The sequence below is a fragment of the Elephantulus edwardii genome, unplaced genomic scaffold (assembly GCF_000299155.1).
Source record: "Elephantulus edwardii isolate Elephantulus edwardi_28Jun2011 unplaced genomic scaffold, EleEdw1.0 scaffold00006, whole genome shotgun sequence".
Classification (NCBI taxonomy): domain Eukaryota; kingdom Metazoa; phylum Chordata; class Mammalia; order Macroscelidea; family Macroscelididae; genus Elephantulus; species Elephantulus edwardii.
Window position 1 is genome coordinate 17,162,968 of NW_006399756.1, and position 21,692 is coordinate 17,184,659.

At 45.8% G+C, this 21,692-nt stretch overlaps 1 protein-coding gene across 1 annotated transcript in view; it reads right to left on the reverse strand.

Moving 5' to 3' along the window:
* Positions 1-21,692, reverse strand: part of CASP7 (caspase 7, apoptosis-related cysteine peptidase) — a 50,668-nt gene that overhangs the window by 1,111 nt on the left and 27,865 nt on the right. The window contains exons 4-7 of the mRNA XM_006880165.1: positions 7,012-7,148; positions 6,014-6,142; positions 4,141-4,316; positions 2,760-2,889 (exon numbers count right to left, since the gene is read on the reverse strand). Coding sequence (XP_006880227.1) covers positions 2,760-2,889; positions 4,141-4,316; positions 6,014-6,142; positions 7,012-7,148 — 572 coding nt within the window. The remainder of the gene's footprint in view (positions 1-2,759; positions 2,890-4,140; positions 4,317-6,013; positions 6,143-7,011; positions 7,149-21,692) is intronic.

A 21,692-nucleotide genomic window follows, 5' to 3' on the forward strand; every position in this document is an offset into this window, starting at 1 on the left:
AGTAGAATTGCTGGGTCAAATGGTATCTCTATTTGCAACTTTTTGAGAAAGCGCCACACCACTTTCCACAGTGTTTACACCATTTTACACTTCCACCAATGGTAAATAAGGGTTCCAGCTTCTCCACAACCTCGCCAGCATTTGTTACCTACTGTTCTGTTAAATTTTGCTATTCTGACTGGGGTGAGATGATATTTCATAGTTTATTTGATTTGCATCTCTCTTAGAGCTAGGGATTTTGAACATTTTTTTCATATTCGTATTTGTTGGCCCTCTGAATGCCTTCTATGGTGAAGTGTCTGTTCATATCCTGAGCCCATTTTTCAACTGGGTTGTTTACCTTATGGTGTGCAGTGAACTCTTCGCCACTGTGATGAAGGTACCCCTGTGACACATCATCAGATACCTGAATGAGCACAAGACCCTCACGAGATGGATCACCACGGGGGGCTGTAGCAATGCAATGGGCTCGCGTATTTCAGAGATGCCGAGGACGGCACAGGTCAGACAGAGCTCAGATCTGTTACGCACAAGATCACCAGGAGTCGCGGGCAGCTTGGGGGCACAGAGCCACAACCACGAGTGTGAGATCAACTCACACGCTTCTCAAGGAAATGTCACAGAACCTGCTCTCGAGAGTTCTGAAGATGTCACCATCCTTTGGGGATGAATGATCTTTCTAAAGCAGGCACAGAGAAGCTTGCAGGGGGTCACTGGGAGGATTCTGAGATGTCTCTGCTGTTACAGGACACATGGATTTAGAGCTTGGCCCGCTGGTGAAAAATCTACAAGTGAGACTTGGGTTAGATGGCCAGCTGCGTGAGGGGTGACCTTAGGGACAGGTATGTGCTGCCCGGGACGGCCAGCTCCTCCAGGACCAGCGATGGCCATGGCAAAGAAAGTCTGTTCTCAGGGGGTCTTGGCTCCCCAGGCAGGGTGAGGGGAGCTCAGCAGAAAGAGGCTGGACATGGACCTTAACGGAGGGAATGAACAGGCACCCTGGCAATGAAATGCAAATCCTCAAGCCAAGGATCAAGGAGCTCTGGTGGCTGAGTGGTAAGGAACTGGGCTGCCAACCCAAAGGCATGCAATTCGAATCCATCAGCTCCTCCCCTGGAGACAGACAGGCAGTCCCCTCCCGTGTGATTTACTACATCTGAAAACCCACCGGAGGGTCAGCTACTCAAAGGTACCTCACACTGCTGCACTTCTGTGTGGTGAGAAATGATCAGTTTATGAGCTTCTGCTGAGCAGAGGGTGGCTCACGACGACTTGGTGTATGGCAAGGCAGACTGGGCTCCAGTTTTAAATGCTGACTCTTTGTTCAGCCTGAGACCATTAGGACTTTCTTCTGAAGCATCTCTGGGTGGCCTTGAACTTCTGGTATTTATTTCAGTTCGCAGGATAATTGCCTTCACTACCCAAGGACTCCTTCCTGAGCAGCAATACCAAATCATTGTCTTAATGAGTAAGACCCTTAAAACCTGTGAAGGAATCAGTCTTACTAGATCTCGTCTGTAGATCTGTCCAGAGCCCAGTTTCCAAACACACTGACCTATTTACTCTAGCCGATACCTATGTATCAAGCACTTGACAGAACTTCTCCGGTAGCTGGAAGAATTCTAGGATGATAATGGCATCTACCCAAACATAATAGAGACTTTCATTGAACACTCAGACAAACACGGTGTTTGGTAAATAATGAGTAAGCTTGCTGACTTCTGGCATTTTCTAGTGTTTGTTTACAGATTTTGGTGTGATGAGGCCAAGACTGAAGGCACGAATCCTTCTCTGAGCCACAGCTTACTGTGTTCCCAAATCTCTTTCTCTCCAACCTTGGGCACATCAGGTAAACCCTTCCAACTTCAGCTTTTACCCCCATCTTTAAAAGCAAGGACAGTAATAACACTCTTCCTAGCTAGCTGCAATCATGATAGATGGCATGAGAAGTGTCCTGAAAGAGGAAAGTGCTACAGAAATCCTAATTGTAATTGACCACAGTAGTCATAAACAAAAACTCCATTTTCCAGAAAGAAGCGAACACATCCTCGTAGTAGGCAAAATAGCAGCCCCCCCCCCCAAAACATGTTCCCTTTCTCATCTAGTAGCCCATGAATGTTTCCTTATGTAACACAAAGGTCTTGGTAAAGGTGACTAAGGTTATGGCTCTTGGGATAGGAACATTACTCTGGACTGTGTAAACCGGGCATCCCTCTATCTTACTGTTGTAGACTTGGAACCAACTCACAGCCAACCCTCCAGTCTGTGTACAGAGGCTACAAATCTCACAGGCGGAGACTGCCTGTCTTTCTCTTGTGAAGCGGCTGGTGGATTTGAACACCTGAGGGTTAGCAATGTAGTTCCCTACCCACTAGGTCACCAGAGATCCTGTCTTGGCTGTGTTTAAAAAAGACAGCCGCTGTGCTGGGAGAAGGGTCAGGGAGATGGGAGGCTGATGCCCTTGAAGGCAGGATAAAAGGCCGGATAAAGCAAGGACACCACAGATTCTCTTCCCCAGAGTTACCACAAGGGAATTCAATCTTTTTTTTTTTTTTTAGGGAATTCAATCTTGCTTAACGTTGATTAAAAGGTTTGAATCTAGTGAGACCTACGTCACATTTCTGAGCTAGAAAACTCTAAGATAATGAGTAATGTCTCAAAGCACTGTTTGCATTCATTTGCTCCAACGGCAATAAGAAACCACACTGTGGTGTAGAATTGGAACAGGAGTGTTAGCAGACAACGGGGTGACTTGATACCTGGAACAGTGGAATAAGCGAAGAGGAAGTCAGCTTCGACTGGAATCTTGTACTGAGGATTAGTGTCCGCGTCACTGACAACGCCGGAGTCGGCCTGGATTCCGTCATCGAACTCCGAGCCACGGCACGCCTACAATCAAAGCAGAGGTTGACAATGGGGTGCGACTAAAAACGCATGGTTTCGTGTACCATGGTGCACTCGGCATGTGGCGGGAGCTTAAGGGTGGACAAATGAATGAATGAATGAATGCAGAACAGGATGGACGAACGAATGAAGGCAGAATCACCACACAGAACAGAGGGATCGCAGTGTCCGCAGCTACATGAAAAGCTTCTCACTGTCATTCATCATTCATTTGGGAAAGGACATCAAAATCACAACAAGGCATCACTGCACACCTGTTGTTGTTGTTACGTGCTGGTCACTTGCAACTCAAAGTGTGAATCACACCCATGAGGATGCCAGTTATTAAAAAACCCAGAAAAGAACGCGTGTCGGTGAGGATGTGGCAAGCTGAGAGCCCTGGTGCACTGCCCTGTGAGAATGTAAAACACGGCTCAGCAGCTGGGCAAAACAGCTTGCTGGCTCTTCAAAAACGTAAATGTAGCTTGACCCCATGACCCAGCAATTCCACTCTTAGTTACAGACATGAAATAATGGAAAACGTGCAGTGAAACAAATGCGCGCGCGCACACACACCCCCCCACACACGCGCACAGAAACACTATTTACAACACCAATGTGCACCAGTGGGTGGAGGGATAAATAAGACGTGGCTGGCATGTGTGCGCGCATGCACACACACACACACACACACACACACACACACACGCCATAAAGAGGAATGAAGTACAGTATACATGCTAGAATACAGATGGGTTTCATAAACATTGTACTAAGGAGAAGAAGCCAGGGACAATTTATAGAAACTACCCAGAAAAGGCAAAGCTATAGAAACAGACCCCAGATTGGTGATAGCCAGGTGTTAGGATGAGGTGTAGAGAGTGATGTTTTAGGGGGGCTTCTTTTCAAAGTGATAAAATGTGTTCTAACTACAGGGAGGTTGTGGCTGCCTAAAACTGGAAATGCATACAAAGCCCATATTCAGCTTAAAATGGCTCGCTTTATGCTATGTGACTAGCATCTCAATGGGAAAAAAACCAGTTCAATGAAAAATAAACATACTGTCGTCTCTTAAAGAAGAGTTCATAACTATGACCCATTGCGAAGATACAATGACAGCTATTTAAAAGGTAAAAATCATAATGTCAAATTTGCAGATGGCCACTGAAATATCACGTGACTCTGTAAAACAGATGCAGCCCCAAGGCGCTGCAGACTTCTACCACTCTGAACTGCACTGGCTTTGAAAAGTGTTACCTGAATGAAGAAGAGTTTGGGCTTCTCTAACAGCGTTCTGCACCTGTCTCCCCGAAAGCAGGCTGTCAGATCCTTTATCGGTGTCATTCCATCTGTTCCGTAAATTAGGTTCTCTTCGCCGTGGCTTAACATGATGCAGGCAAAGCAGGCCGAGTTTGTATGGTCCTCTTCGGAAGCTGCAAAGAAAAAGTGCAAGCACAGAACAGCCAGGACGTCTGTGCTGAAGGCCACAGCTGCTGGGTCCCCATCCAGCCCTTCAGCCCTGTGGTGGTAACAGGAGAGGCACAGCCGAGGGGGAGGGACCAGGCAGACCGGGTTCTGGACTGGACTTCATCTGGGCCAATCTCTCAAAAGTCTCCCCTAAAATGCTTTCATTCAATAGTGGGATGCAATAAACACTCAGCTGCTCCAGAGGTGGAAGTTCAGGGCCCAAGTTCAAGTCCCTCCTCTCCCCCCATTAATACTGCCCCTTCTCAAGTCCAGTCTACAGTCACATCACCAGGACAGTGTTAAATAGTAATGACATGATTGGCGGGAAGTGCTTTACACAAATGAAGTATTTCAGAAGTGTGTGTGTGTGTGTGTGTGATTAAAAACAGGCTTAGTGGCACAATGGTTAAAGTGCTTGTCTGCCATGATCACTGGTTCAAACCCACCAGCAGCTGTGAGGGCGAACAGAGCTGGCAATTTGTGCCTGTAATGATTACAGCCCAGGAAACTCTAGTGGGTAAGGAGTTGCACTGCCAAACCCGAGGCAGGTGGTTCGGATCCACCAGCTACTCTGAGGGAAGAGGACGGGGAACCTCCTCCTGTACAATTTACAGCTTCTGAAAACCTCCTGGAGGATCAGATGTGAGGCAGTTCTGACTCTTGCAATGAGTCTGAGTCTACTCCTTTGACCTGACACTGAGGGTGAGGAAAGCTCCGCAGTGAGCTGGTCTGTTCAAGAGTGGTAACGACGCAACTAGGGAGAGGCTGGAGAGCACTACGCTGAGTGAACTAATGCAGTCTCATCAGGACAAATACGGCAGAAGACCATTATTATAAAAATAGAAGAATAACTAGTAAAGCCGTACGGGAATTCAAGGGGGCAGGGCGGAGGGGTGAGGACAGGTAGGAGTGAAACCACAGGGCTGCAGAGTTTGGTGGGTGGAGGGGGGGAAGCAAATGGGAAGACTCTAGGTGAAAAGACAGGGTGATGATGAACAAGGTCCAATGGTGATTAATTTTATAAAACATAATGCATGAGAACGACTATAAAAACACAGTGTGAATGAAGACAGTGTGAAACACAATGTTTGCAAACTTTGTAAACAAAGCAATAAAAATATATAATAAATAAAGTGTGGTAAAGATGGACTTGAACATGAAGGTGGACCATGAGGATAATGAATGCATCGACAGGCAATGATTTTACTGTGGTGAATCTAAGGTCATAATAAGTTAGAACTGAAAACTAGGATAACAGTACAGCTATCTCTCCCTTCCTCCCTCCCTTCCTTCTTTCCTCTCTCCATCAATTTCTATTTATATGCAACTAGACAAGAGTTCACACTTAAACTCCATTCTGAGCAGAATGGTAAGAGACTGGTCACTTCCCTCGGAATAACCCTTTGGAGCCCGCTGAGTATTCCTTAGATATAGAACCTCTTTGCTCTCATTTAAACTGTCATCCTTTGATGGAGATAATCCTAGTTTTCAGAGTCCTGCCTACCCTACCGACAAGTGTAGACTAGCTGAGAAGACAGACTTCTCGGGCTGGGATTCCTCAGCTCTGCCAACAGGCCCTCCTGGGGCCTGCATGGGGCATGGGTGCTGAAGCTGGTCCCCCAGGGCCCAGGAAGAAGACCAGGGAGGAGAGGTCAGTGTGCACCTTGTTTGAGTAAGTCCTGCATCCGGTCACAAGAGCAGTCATTGTAGACGATGACGTCAAAGCCGAGGCGTCGGAAGCTCTTGAAGAGGGCCTCGGCATCTTTGTCGGTTCCATTCCTGGGCCCCATTCCTGTGGGAATCAAGTGACAGGCCAGTGGATATGCAGTCTCTAGCTAACGCTACTGTGTGGTTATCATCAGAAGTTCCTGGAAAGTACAAATGGTCAACTGCCCACTGAAAGGATGGAGGTTCAAATTCACCCAGGGGGGCCTAAAGAGAAAAGCATGAAATCCACTTTTTTTTAAAAAAATTAATTTTAATGAAAGTTTACAGAGAGGCTGAGGATTTCCATTCATTCATTGTTGCACTTTTCTCCCTGCCCAGCCCTCCCTCCCTAATTCGCTCTTCTCTTTGAAAAGTAAAAGAAAAATTCCTTCACTGTTATACAATCTCTCCTCCCAAGTCCACCCTCTACTTTTTTTAAAAAAGTGAGCCAATGGAAAACAATGTATTTGAATTTTGTAAAAATAATTAGTATAAAACAACAACTATGACAAGCCTCTGCAAAACTCAGTGAGTTCTATTCTGACATACTTGGGATCTCCTTGAATGTGGACTGATGAGAAGGCAACCGGTAGGGTAGAAAGGCATGCCAGAAATTAAAGGCAGTTCCAGTGTCCAATCTCTGTGTGCTCAGAACACCATCCAAGGCCATTATCTTAAAGGAGCCAATAATATGAAAAGTGACCCCGAGGGACAAGGTCACACGGCCTGCCCATGAAGGTGTCCACTATTCTGGTATCTCTCTGCCATAGCCAAGTGCACAGGGCTCCTCTCACGCTCCATTTGTTTTTAGTCCTTTCCTTAGAGGCTCCTACAAGCTAATAAGCACAGCACAAAGCTCCTGGTTTCCCGGCACTCTTGTCTCCTGGAGGAGAATGCATTTCTGGTTATAGGTTGAAGGAAATGCAAAGGTCAGACCATATCTATGACACCTACCTGTTACCTTTTCAAAGTTCTTGTTGTTTATTATGATGCATTTGCCCACCTTCTCGAAATTCATGTTATATCGATGTGGAGACACACTCCCTTTGTCCTGTTTGCTCTTGACAGACTGTGAACTGCTTTTCTTCTTACTGGGGAAATAGAAAGCTAGTCAGGGGTCATGGAAGAAGTTGGGGTAGTAACTGTCAGCACCAAAACGAACTGGTCAATGTTCAGCAATTTCAGGAGGCTGCATGTAATCAGGAATTGATAGGACTGGAAGGTATAGGTCCGAGCTACGCTGAAGACATTGGTAAGAAACAGGCTTCAATAAATAATGGAATACCAACTAAGACAGTTCAACAAAGAGGCACAGTCTTGGAAGCACGCACTCACCTATGCCAAAACCTTTGGAAAACCTGGCCACCATGTCAACCTTTGTTGAAGATAATTTAAAAACAGCTGTGTTATCACATCAAGCTAACTGGCAGAAGCCCAGGCCACATTCAAAAGAAGACATGGAATGAGGGCTATTATTGCTGATGTCAGATGGATATTGGCTGAAACAAGAGAATACCAGAAAAATATTTACCTGTTTTAACAGACCATGCAAAGGCATTTGCCTGTGTGGTTCAAAACAAATGATGGCTAACATTAAGGAGCATGGGAATTCCAGGACACTTGTGTTCATGCAAAACCAAAAGATAGTTATGAAAACAAAACATAGGCATGTTCTGTGGTTTGTATCAGAAAAAGGTATGCATTAGGGTTATATCCTTTTAGTATACTGATTCAGTATATGTTGTTGTTGTAGTTATGAGCCGTCGAGTCACCTGTGACTCATAGCGACCCTATGTACAACAGCCCTAAACCCTGCTCTGTCCTGTGCCAATTTCACTGTCTCTGACACACCTACCCCCATTACCCCAGTCACTGAATCAATCTATCACATCGAAGGTCTTCCTCTCCTGTGCTGTCCCTCCACCCTCTCAAGCATGACGTCCCTCTCCAAGGACTGGTCTCTCCTTGCAACATGTCCAAAGTATGTCAGATGAAGCTTCAGAATCCTTGCCTCCAACGAGCAGCCTGGCTTCACCCTCTCTAGGACAAACCTGTTCATTTTCTTAGCAGTCCAAGCTATATTCAATACTCTTCTCCAGCACCACAGCTCAAAGGCATTAATTCTCCTATCCTCTCTAGTCACTGTCCAGCTCTCTGATAGCAAGTGCTAAATTTCTGTCAGGTTTAAAGAAAACTTCAGGGGGTATTTTGGCTTAAGGTTTAAAGATAATTTCAGGACCATCAATAATTCCAGGAGTTCATCCACTGTCTGTGGCTCCAGACCATCAAGAGCCCGTGGGAATGGGAAATTTCGTTCTGCATTTCTCACATTTTGATCAGGATTCATCTGTGGGGTCTTTGATAAAATGTTAAGTGTAGCCAGGCACCATGCAGCTCTCCTGATCTCACAAGAAAGATGGTAGTTATTCAAGGACACAGTCACATATTTCAGACCTTCCATCTATCCCTGATTCTTCTTTCTCAGTCGTTCAACAAGAACAGAGACTAACTGTTGGGCCTTGGATGGACCCTTGTAGGCTTTTAAGTCCCAGGTACTATCCAAGGAACTAGGAGACAAGAAGCACTAAGCCTACTTTTGGGCTAATTACAAGAATGTTCCACGAAGCCATGACTCTACACCTCCAAGCCAAGGAGCCAAATGCCACTGAAGGGTCTAGCTGAACGGAGCAGCTTCAGCAGCTTTTAACATCATGTTTTCCTCACACGTCTCCCCAGGAACAGCACAGGAACACACCGAACCGGGGGTCAAACAAAGCTCTGGGTCCGTGTGGCCTGGGCCAGTGCAAACAGTGTCCTGCACAGTGTCAGCGTCCTCCTCTCGCAAACGGAGCTGGTCCCACGTGGAAGGCAAAGCACTGCGGAATCATCCCAGAGACAGGTAGGCAAGCTGGCGGCAGCAGGTACTTCCTGCTCCATAAAACTGTCTTCTCCCCCTTCCATGTCACCTTAAAAGTCATGAGGACACAGCTCTGAGCATTATGAGTTCTTGCTCTCTTCAAGGGCTTGCTCCTGGGGAGAAGGAAGGTGCATTTCCTCATTGCTGCCCTGTCAATGATCCATACTTACTGACATGTCTTCGGTGCACAGGCTTTTAAAGACAGAGCCTGGCTTCCTCTGAGTAATCCGAGATGGCACACTCATGCCCATTTTACAGGTCACAGTAGTAACAATGAACCCTTGTCCGCTGGCACTTATGATGGCTGGAGAAGGCCCCAGGGGGTAGGGGTGGGGGACACAGTTTGCACCTGATGATTAGCCTAAAAGCCTAGTGGTCTGAATCCATCAGCAGCACCATAGCAATATTGCTGATCTGATTCTGTTAAGATTCCCATTACGTCTGAGCAGATTACAGCCCTGCAAGGCACAACAGAACGGACCTGTGGCGATTCTAACGATCTAATCTTCACAGGAGAAGATTGTGTCCTAAGTCTTCTGCAGAGCAGCTGGTGGGTTCAAACTGGTGACCTCTGAGGTAGCAGCTGGATGCTGAACTACTGCGCCACCAGGGCTGTCTGTGATGATTGTTGTTGTTGTTGTTGTTGTTATGTGATGTGCCGTCAAGTCGCTTGCGACTCATAGAGACCCTATGTACAACAGTCCTAAACTCTGCTCTGTCCTGTGCCAACTGCACTGTCTCTGACACTCTCATGCCAACTATCCCAGTCACTGAATCAATCCACCTTGTAGAGGGCCTTCCCTTCCTGCGCTGTCCCTCCACCCTCCCAAGCATGATGTCCCTCTCCAAGGACTGGTCCTTCCTTGCAACATGTCCAAAGTATGTTGGATGGAGCCTCAGAATCCTTGCTTCCAAGGAGCAGCCCAGTTTAACTCTCTCCAGGATGAACCTGTTCATTTTCTTAGCAGTCCATGGTATACGCAATACTGTTCTCTAACACCACAGCTCAAAGGCATCAATTCTTCAAAGAAAACTCTACAGAGCCGTTCTGTCCTTTGACACGTGAGGCTGCCATGAGTTAAAGTCAATATGATAGCAATTAACAACCATCACCACCACCCCTCCGAGCTTGGAGCTCGTCGATTTCCCCTGCACTTTCTCCCTGGATCCTGACAGGGCAGCGGGAGGTAGACACTATCATAAGCCTCTTTAAGGATGAGCAGTGAGGTTGTTGGTTCAAGGTCCAGCAGAGTGGGCTGAGTCACGGAGCAGCTGCAGCAGACCCAATCCAGAGAGTCCAGGAGGCTGCCTTCTTACCCTCTGGGTAATGGGGGCATATCCCGATGGAAACAGCACGGTGATGAGATTCCAGACAAAACCAAATACAACCTGTCTCCAGAAAGGCCATCCTGTGCTGTCAACACTAGCAATCGCAAGACAGTGGCCGGGGGCTCTCCAGAGCAATCAAGCTTAGCAATGCACCCTGGGAACTGGCCCTCCATGGCAGGCACCTTCCTGAATGTGCCTGACTGGGTCTGATCATGGTGCAGTGGGAAAGCCCACCTTTAACTTTTCTGAGTCCATGGTCTCATCTAGAAAAAGGAGTTTAGGATCAAATGGGAGGGGGTGTATGAAGGTGCTCTGACACTGACACGCACCTGCCGGGTTAGTGCCAGAAGTGTTACACAATCATTACTTGTCCTCCCAGCTACTGTTTGGTTTGCAGAGAAGCAAGTTCAAGTTCAGATGGGGATGCCACCTTGTGATCTAGCTGCACGGTGTGGGTAGTCTTTACTTCACTGCCCTGGTTCGTGGGATAAATGCTATCCCTGACATTCAGATTCAGAGACAGGATTTTCACCTCTGTCAGCTTCCAACTGGGAAGACAGAAGTTAATTTGTGATCATTCTTAGTGTGTTGGAATCAGTGAGACTGGATCAGGATCTGGGAAGGTTCAGAGCTGTTGTACATAGGGTCGCTAGGAGTCTCAGGAGACTCAAAGGCACATAACAATAATAAGATTGTTGTTGTTGTTGTTATGTGCTATTGAGTCAGAACCAACTCATAGCTGAATGGCTTCTCAGAGGTAGTAAACTGCACAGCAAAAGACTGTCCATCTTTCTCCTATAGGGCAGCTGGTGGATTTGAACCTTTGAGTTAACAGTGTAACTCCTTTACCATGAAACCACCAGAACCCTGTAAACTGCTATTAATCTACTATCAGTTATGAGCAAAACACAGCTAGCAACATCTTTTATAAGCAAAGCAAGCTCGGACATAAGTTTCATAAAGAGAAATACAGAAAAAAACCATTATTTTATCAGAATATTATCTGGGAACTGCATGGTTCAAAGAAAACACAATAAGAAAACAAAGATAAACGGTTCAAAGAAAACACTACCCAAGAAAAGTACCTTGAAATTTAACAAGAAAAATGATTCTTATCTCTGGTAACTATCTTGAAAGGGTGGCATGGGAATTTCCCATATGTGTCCCGCCCCTAAAGTGAACTCCTGTTTTAAAAAATTAATTTAATATATGCTTCCTTTCTGGAACTGAGTCAGCCAATATCAGTCTTTCCTTCTAACCCAAATAGTTCTTTGTTATGTATGCATAGCCTCCCCAGAGCACAGATTTATACCGGCTGACCTCAAAGATATTGTGGGCTGGGTGCTAGATCACTGCATTAAAGGAAGTCAGATTAATTTTTTTGACCTGCTAGGGATGTGATGCTTGGGAGGGTAAAGGGACAGCGCAAGAGAGGAAGACCCTCAATGAGACAGAGTGACTCGGTGACTGGTGTAATGGGGGTTGGTGAGTCAGAGACAATAAGATTGGCACAGGACAGAGCAGGGTTTAGGGCTGTTGTACATAGGGTCGCTATGAGTCGCAAGTGACTCGACGGCACATAACAACAACAACAACATTGCAATTGAGTGTCATTAAGTTCATTATGACTTACGACAACCTTGTGAACAACAGACCTGAACCTCACCCGAACCTGCACTGTTCTCATCATCCAATAAGCTCAAACCCATTGCTAGAGTCACTGTGCCAATCTGTCTTGTTGAGGGCCTTCTTCTTGTTCTCTGACCTCTACCTGTCCCAGCAAGATGTCTTTTTCCATGGGACTGACCCCTCTTGACAACATGCCCAGAATATGTGAGACGAGGTTTCCCCACCCTTGCCTCTTAGGGAGCTCTGGTGGCACAGTGCACAGCATAGTGAGCTCCAAACCAGGAGGTCAGGAGTTCGGATCCATCAGCAGCTCTGTCGTAGAAAGATGAGCAATCTCCTCCCTCCTGTTAAGATTTACAGTCTCTGAAACCCAATGGAGGGTCGCCTGAGTCAGGCTTGACTCCATGGCACTGGGGAGGATTTGGTTTTGGTAGTCAGCTAAGGATGTGATGTATGATTAGGGTGTTTGAAATACTCTTAAAAAAAAAAGAAATACTCTAATAATATTAAAAATGTGACATAGAGACACATGGTGAGAACATGGCACCATCAGGCCAGTCTGATGCAGGTGTGCCACAAACCTTCAATTTGTTTTAAAAAAAGTATCGGTGAGGACCAATCGAAGTGCAAGAAAATATCACATGGACTGTGGAGAAATTATCAATGCAATCTCATTGAATTTGTCTTCCTAGGACTTGTTTGTTGTTGTTGTTATGTGCCATCGAGTCGTTTGCGACTCATAGCGACCCTATGTACAACAGCCCTAAACCCCGCTCTATCCTGTGCCAATTGCATTGCCTCTGACACACCCATCCCGATTATCCCAGTCACTGAATCAATCCATCTCATAGAGAGTCTTCCCCTCCTGCGCTGTCCCTCTACTCTACCCAGCATGATGTCCCTCTCCAAAGACCTGTCTCTCCTTGCAACATGTCCAAAGTAAGTCAGACGAAGCCCCAGAATCTTTGCCTCCAAGGAGTAGCCTGGTTTAACCCTCTCTTGGATGAATCTGTTTGTTTTCTTGGCAGTCCATGGTACATTCAGTACTCTTCTCCAGCACCACAGGTCAAAGGCGTCAATTCTCCTTCTATCCTCCCTAGTAATTGTCCAACTCTCTGATGCATAATAAGTGATTGCAAAGACCATGGCCTGTATCAGGCGCACCTTCGTCTCTAAAGAGACACCGCTGCTCTTGACACTTTACTACTACTAGTCTAAAGTACTCCTAGGACTAGAGAGATAGAGAGATAGAGATGATAGAGAGATTAAGATAGAGATAGAAACATAGATAGATGGATTGATAGACAGATAGACACGCAGATATAGCTTAACTCTGGGGATATCGCCCTTGGCAACCAATTTAAAGCACCTAAAGGGATTAAATACTCCAAGGACAGGGAAACAAAGACTAAATAAGTCCACTTCCTCTGTCTTCCACCACAGTGAGAATCTTAGAGATTAGAGACCAGGTGAAGGTCAGATTTAGTAACTCTGACTTGATGGCGATGAGTTCTCTTTCCTGGGGACCATCTCTCTTTCACCCCCATTCCCCCTCTATGGCTGCCATGAGAGCAATCCTATTGGTAGAAGGTGATTTCCCATCCTGCCCCCTGGCTCTCTGGCTGCCAGAGACTGGTTCAGGGATACCTGTTCCTCCATCAGGTACCTGTGAACCAATCAGCACTCCTCCCTGGGAATCTGGAAACTAGAGTGGAAAAAAAGAGTCCGTCCCTCTCAGATGGCTAAAAAGTTGTTGGACCAACGCTTCAACATGTGGCTTGAGGAGCTGAGACAACAGGTCAGCAGTGAGGAGACAGAATGAGCTAACAAACATAGGAAATCTGGGAGCTGGCAGAAAACAGATGTCACAATGTTCTATCTATAGAGAGAACAGATGCCAGGTTCCTAAAGTCTGAGGGATCCTTAACAAAGACAAATCAGACAAGTCTCCTGCTTCCGACTCCCAAGGCTCCCTGTCCAACTCCCTTCCAGGGACCCCGAAGGTCCTGCATGATCCTCCTTGCCGCCTGGACCCCCCTGATGCAGAGCTCCCAGAGAAGGGTAAACCTCACGCTACTACTTATGTTGACTGAGATAAATTCAAAGAGGGGTTTCTTTTTCGCTTAAATAATTTTTTTTTTAAATGCTAGTAGTACAGCCAGTCCGCACTTACAGACACGGTTAAGTTCCAAAGACCAGGTCATTATAGGGGAAATGGAGGATAACTACATCAGATCCCAAACAGAGGATGACCACATCCCTACCTGACTGCCAAGTCACCTTAGGACTTAACCACCAAACTACTGAGAAACACAGCCAGGCAAGTTGACATCTAACTTTATCACAGCCAGTATCCCTCTCATCTCACTCCCTGATGTTTGGTTACTACAAAATATTCATCATTAATGTGAGAAAGAATAACTTTCCTCACTATTGTCCTAAATTTGAAATAATCAGATAACAAGATAAGTAAGAAGTGAGGAGGAGGTATTTGAAAGCTATTGATATAAATAATTAAAAGTGCCTACCTATATTATATTGGAAGCAGGAGTGGTGTCCACTTCCTAAACAACTTTCCTCCAGAAACTCTATGAACTTATCGATATATGTCGATGGTTGTAGAGGGGCTTCAGGCCTTTTGTTCACAGGGTTGCTATGAGTAGTGTTTGACTCGAAGGCAGTCATATCACACACACACACACACACACACACACACACACACACTTAGCGAGCTCTGGTGACCTAGTGGGTAAGGATTTGTGCTGCCAACCCAAAAGCAGGTCGTTTGAATCCATCGGCTGTTTCCAGGGACAAAGCTGGGCAGTCTCCTCCCATGTGATGAAGTGACTCTTAAAACCCACTGGAGGGTTCTGAATGGCAAGACTGGTGGTTGGAAGCCACCCAACAGCATGGTGAAAAGACCTAGCAGTGGCTCCCAGTGACGGTCACAGCTGACAGAACTCTATGCGGCACTTCTGCTTTGACAAAGCGGGCTGATACCCACGGAAAACTGACTTGACTGCACCTATGACCATCATCATCATATTGTTGTAGGTGGGGCTGGGAGTAAGGCAGCAAGCAAGAATGGAATAATTTCTATGTGAATGCAATACTTAGTCAAAAGCCCGGGCAATGAATGGAGAGAGCTTTAAACTGAGGAAATCTCTTGAGAAATCCACAGGCAACTGCTAGTATAACCAAGGGGCAGACCAACTGGAACACAGCCGCTGGTACAACATGCAGACCACCATACACACTGATACACTGCAAGGGTGGGTGAGGGAGGGGGGCTCTGGGACCACGGTTTCCACTTTGCCAATTAATGGCAGAGTGAGTCACAAAGCACAGCCTTCTGATCAAAGACCACGCCGAGGCAGGGAGCTAATTCCTGAATGGAAATGATTTGAGGGTGGTTTCCACTTGCTGATTCTGCAGCAACACCAGACAGTAATTTGCTATAGGCTTTCTTTTGTCTGAGTCTTAATGCCCGATGGGAACACTGATGGGCTGACAAGTTTTCCTCTCTTTTCCCATCTTCCTCATTTCCAGTCTCCATCTGGCCTTCTGAGCCTCAACAATCACCAAGAGTCGGAAGTCAGTCAGCTAATGCAGTCAGTCTGTCCCTTCCAGAGCAGCCGGCCAGGTGCAGGCCAGAGGCACACAGGGCACTGGTTCAGCGTTCATTTCCCATTTAAATCACAAAGGGAGGGTCTTTGACCAAAACCATGCAATAGTGTAAAACAGAATGAGGAAGCTCTCTCTATCCTGACATAAGACAATCTCCACTCTGTACCATGAAGTGTAGGAGAAAGCAAAGGGGCAGAACAGTGGGGAAACTTAAGAGGAAATATTTTTAAAAACCTGTTTGTATCAAAACAACTATGAGATATCATTTCACCCCAGAAGGAATAGCAAAATTTAACAGAACAGCAAACATCAAATGCTGGTGAGGTTGTGGAGAAACTGGAATCCTTATTCACTGTTGGAGGGAGTGTAAAATGGTGCGACCACTGTCGAAGGCAGTATGGCGCCTTCTCAAAAAGTTGCAAATAGAGATACCATTTGACCTAGCAATTCCACTACTGGGAATATACCCTAAAGAAACCAGAACTGCCACCCAAGCAGATATATGCACACCCATGTTTACTGCAGCTTTGTTCACAATAGCAAAGAGATGGAAACAACCTTAAGTGCCTATCAACAAACGAATGGACAGAGAAGCTGTAGTATTTTTACACAATGGAATACTATGCTGCATTGAAAAAACAAGGAACGCATGCAATATTATTCAAAATAGGTGACCGTGGAGAACACTTTGCTGAGTGAAATATCTCAGTCACAAAAGGACATATATTGCATAGGGCCACTGTTGTAAAATGGGACTGGCATTGGGGTTAAGGGGAGACTGAGAAATATGGGATAAATGATGTATACTGTATTGAAACAGAGGAGGGAGAGAACTGTTTAAAAGGGATATGTGATTCGGTATTATTGTCATGACAGAAGTCCAGAATGAAGGCTGCATAGTGTAGTGGACCTGGTGGGAGGGATTGTAAAACAATGAAAAAATTTTTCTTTTACTTTTCAAAGAGAAGAGTGTACTGGGGGGAGAGGGGTGGGCAGGGAGAAAAGTGTAACACTGAATGAATGGAAATCCAAAGTCTCTGTAAATTTTCATTACAATTAACAATAATTAAACAATTTTTTTTTCCTTTTACTTTTCAAAGAGAAGAGTGAATTGGGGGGGAGGTGGCAGGGAGAAAAATGCAACAATGAAAGTATGAATGGAAATGCTAAGTCTCTGTAAACTTTCATTAAAATTAATGAAAAAGTGGCAAGCTCTGGTGGCCTAGTGGCAAGAAGCTGCACTGCAATCCCAGAGGTGTACGGTTCAAATCCACCAGATGCTCTGCTGAAGAAGGAAGAACAATTGCCTCCTGTACCAGTTGGATCCGATTTGATGGTACACGCACACAAAATAATAATAAAAAATTAATTAAAAAAAACAAGAAACAAATCCCAAACCCAACCTGTTTGTACTTGCATACAGAGACTCTAGAGGGATAGAGTAATGCATAAAACACATGGAGTCTGGGGCCAGACTGCCTGGATTCCAATGTTATTCCACTACAGTGCTGAGTGAGTTACTGAACCTCTCTGAGCATTTATTTCTTACCCTGAGTTACAGTCATGCAGCACTTAGAACAAACAGCACATGCCACTTAAAGCCAGTTCCATCTAGTCTATTCCAACTCATGTGTCTCCACAGGGATGCCAATGCTTCATTTTCCAGAAGCACATTGCAACTGGCAAGCTACGGTTACTGATATTATTGTTGTTGTTAGGGGCCTTCAAGTCACGTCTGACTCAGAGAGACCCTGTGAAGAGCCAACCTGAACCCTGCCCTGCCCTGTGCCGTCCTCGGCATCACACACCAGAGCCCGTTGCTGAAGTCTCCATGTCATCTACCCTGTTAGATGTCTTCCTCTCCTTTGCGGACCATCCTTCATGCATGATATCCCCTTCCAAGGAATAGCATCTCCAAAGTACGAAAGCTACATGGCCAAAGTATGGAAGATGTTATTGTCTATTAATAAAAGAGTCTACTCATATTATAGGGAGCTGGGGGCTAGGGACAGGAAAGCTGGCAAGACTGGGAGGAGGAGTAAAAGGAAAATTTGTACTAGGTACCTTTTTCTAATTTTTAGACTTTTTAAACATTTTACATTTGTTTGCACAGAAAGTTCATACACGTTGTGTTTTACACTATCCTTAATCCACACTGTGTTTCTTTCATTCACATTTATTATGTTTTATACACTCAATCACCCACCAATCATGCAGCACTTGGAACAAAGAGTACTTGACACTTAAAGCCAGTTATAGAGCCATAGAGCATCGAATGAACCCCCATCACCCTTTCTTTCCAGATCCCTGCTGGATCTGTATACCTTTTTTAATATATAAGGATATTACTAATTCAACACATTGAATTAGATAATTATTATTTAATAGTTAAAAATCACTTACTGCAAATGGATTTTGAAAATGAGTCTCATTTAAAGATTAAGTGAATCTGTCTGCAAGACCTTCCTGTCTACACACACTCACGGCTGAAAGGGCTCCCAAGCCAGCCCAGTTTTCTGATGTTTCTACCTTTCCCCTGCTCATCTATGCGTCAGTAACAACAGTTTTACTACTATACCACCTCTTGTTCACTTATTGCTTTATGTACTGAATTCTGACAATTCTGTAAGGCATTCATTTTAAAGAAAAGGATTAGGGGAGCTCTGGTGGCCTAGTGGCAAGAAGCTGCAACTACAATCCCAGAGGTGTACGGTTCAAATCCACCAGATGCTCTGCCGGGGAAGGAGGGGCAATCTCCTCCTGTACCAGTCAGATCTGATTTGACGGTACACGCACACAAAAATAATAAAATAAAATAAAAAAGAAAAGGATTAAATGAGCTTCTCCAGAGACTGTTCACTTTCTCCTGCACAGAGCTCATGGATCCGAACCACCAACCTTTCAGTTAACAGCACAACTCATAATCTACTGTTCCACCAGAGCTGCTTAGGAAAGGGGGAGCGGGATTTATCCCGAGGCCTAACAACAAGGTCCTGTGTCAGGACTTCTCATTACGGCAAAACCACTTAAAGCACCAGTTCACCTTGATTGCCAGGCCTCACCCGCTGTGCTAGTCTCAGGCCAGGCCTGGGCATTTTCCCGGGCATGTCCAAGGGCTCTCACGTTTGCACAGGACCTGACCTGCACGCTGTGGCTGACCTCTAGGTGTTGGCTTTTCTGTCAATTCTATTAATACACTTAAGGCCCTTGTGGCACATAAATCTCATCATCTGAAGGTCTCGAGTTGAACTTCACTCTCATGATACTTGTGGAGTCCTATAGCTCAGGTGTTCAAGTGCTGGTCATGTAAAGCAGGGGTTGCAAGTTGAAACCTTGCTGGAGTCGGTGAGTCGTTTACTTTAGGGAGCTCTGGAGGGGAAGTTCAGAGGGCGGTGAGCTGTTAACTGTTCAAACCCACTAGTGGTCCCAAGGGAGAAAGATGGACAAGCTTCTGTCTTATGATTTATAGCACCCCCCAAACCCCAATGGAGGGTCAGCTATGAGTCCGTTCCAACTTGACAGCGATGAGAGAGATGGGGCTGTTTCCTGAGGGAGCTTTTGTGATACAGCCCTCAGTGGGCTGTGCTCCCAAGTCATATCTCCATCAGTCAGAAGCCACTGAGAGAGAAAGATGGGCAGTCTCCTCCCTGCAATCTGCAGCCTCAGAAACTTGATTGAGGGTCGCTTTGACACAGCACTGAACAGATGGCTTGAGTGTGAGTGGTCATTTCCGGAGTCCATGAAAGCAGAGAAGATGATGGTCTCAAGTTCCCCAATGGGAGACACGGAAAGCGTGAAAACAGTCTAGCCTTGCTGCACCTAGCACCACTCTCCCAGGGCCCAGTCTTTCAGTAACACCACTCTCCCAGGGCCCAGTCTTTCAGGCCCTTGGCTTCTGGGCAGAAGAGAGAACAGAGTTGCCTTAGAAAGTTGACCTTCCAGAAGATTCCGCTCAGCAGCGTGGTCAGGAGATGGGACTGAAATTTATGACTGTGAAATAGTTGGTTTCCCAGCAGGCCAGCTGAACTGAACATATGACACCGAAATTATTTTGCCACCACCCCCCAAATGCTTCCAGGCAATGCTACTCTGCACGACGTGGCACCCTAATTTTCCCTTGTTTATAACAAACCTCTAGTGAGTCCCCAGTACGGGACAGTGGCCATGCTCGGCGAGGAAAGCCATGCTGTCGAGGCGTCCAGGGCAGACGCGGTAACACACACTGTGGTCCTTGTCTCAGCAGCTGTGGAAGAGTTACTATCTGTTTAGAAATCAATTACTGGAGCCAAGCAGATTATCAGATAAACAACTGCTATGGGGCCAAAAAAAGGAACCTCAAGGGCTCCAAAGAGATTTTGCTAATTAATCAGCCAACTGCAGAGACCTGGCACCGCTCCACAGCTCGGCACTGCCACTCCTCCCAGGCGCGGGCACGGGAGGGAATGGAGGGGAAATAAGCCGCTTTCAGAGATCTGGATTAGGAACGTCTTCAGCAGACGATCATTCCCAGGGAGCAGATCGTCTCAAAGTGGCTGTTCTTGCTGCCCCAGGTCCACATGACCCTGTTGCAGAAGCTTCTGGAACAGAATTATTGTCACACAGACCCTGTTGGGTGGGCGGAAAGAAAGGCAGATTGAGCTTAAATCTCTTTCAGGAGGCTGTGGGTGGTGGAAGAACCACTCGGGATATTTCTGAAGTCACCAAGAACAATCCTCATCTTTTAAAAACAATGTGGAGATACATGGAGATATATAAACAGCACTTGCCATTTCATCAGTCTTCACAACATTCATTTTGTTCATCATGTTCACCCACCCCCAAATCTCTTCATCACCATTAATATTTTTATAATGCTTCATGCTTTGTTGGATTAACAGTCAGGATCACATTTATTCTGCAAAGTCCAGATGACAGACACGGAAAGACACCACAAACAGGAGCTGGCCAGGGTATATATTGTTTTTCCCAAGAACTAGACTCTTCAACATCCCATCCCCTCTCTTTCGTTTTCCCCTGCTTTTGCCAGTTTTATACTGCTAAGCCTAGCCTTCATGTCCACCTTCTTAGCTCCTGAAGACACAAGTCTGCCAAGATCAGCACGCTAAAGAATAAACACTGGATTCTTGTTTGGGAAGCTTCTATTTTTAGGTGCAAATTTCATGATAAATCAGACCAGTGAATTGAATGTTTCAAATCCTCTTAAAAGCCCTCATGTTGTTCCACAGTTGGCTTCAGATTAAAATAAATGAAAAGAAAAAAAACCCCACCCCAACACCTACCCCCCCTCCCTACAAACAAAACCTGGTCATTAAACCATTGGGCTTAGGGTCCGTCAAAGGAAAACAAATGAGAATCTTTTAGGAAGTGTAGTTAATAAAAGACAACAGGAAGTTAATTTACATCTGTAAACTAGGGTGACCAGAGTGCTCCCTAACCCTCTTCAGGGTATCTTGGTGATATGTCTGCGCACCCAAGTGCTGAAGAAATCTTACCCTTTCTCCCTAGATGTGTCTGATAAACACACATCTCTAAGACTTTAGCGCACTCTAGCCTTGAGTGTCAGAATGAAATGACATTTCAAGTTTTCTTTGAAACTCCCCATGTCACAGAACAAGGCCAACTCATGTCATTTTCACTACCATAAAGTCAAGAGGTAAAAATGACAGCCAAGCTCTGATGGTTCTGGGTACACGCGCGCACACGCATGAGAGTTTCTTGTTAAGTACTTGGACTCAGAACCGACTCATAGCTGATCCTCCAGTGAATTTTTCAGAGGCTGTAAACTGCACAGGAGGAGAATGCCCGTATTTTCCCTGCGGAGCTGCTGCGGGATCCGAACCCCAGGCCTTCAGGTTGGCAGTGCAAGTCCTTACCACTAGGCCACCAGACCTCCCATTGTGGGGGGGGGGGTTTATATGCATAAAAATCAACTCATTACTTAGAGTTATATGGCTGACCCTCTAAGAGTTTCCAAGGCTTTAAATATATGGGAGGAGCTTGTCATCTCTTTCCTGAGGAGTGGACAGTGGTTTTGAACTGCCCGCCTTCGGACTAGCAGTGCAACTCCTTATCCTCTAAGCCACCAGAGTGCGCTTGCTCTCCTCTCCTCTCCTCTCCTCTCCTCTCCTCTCCT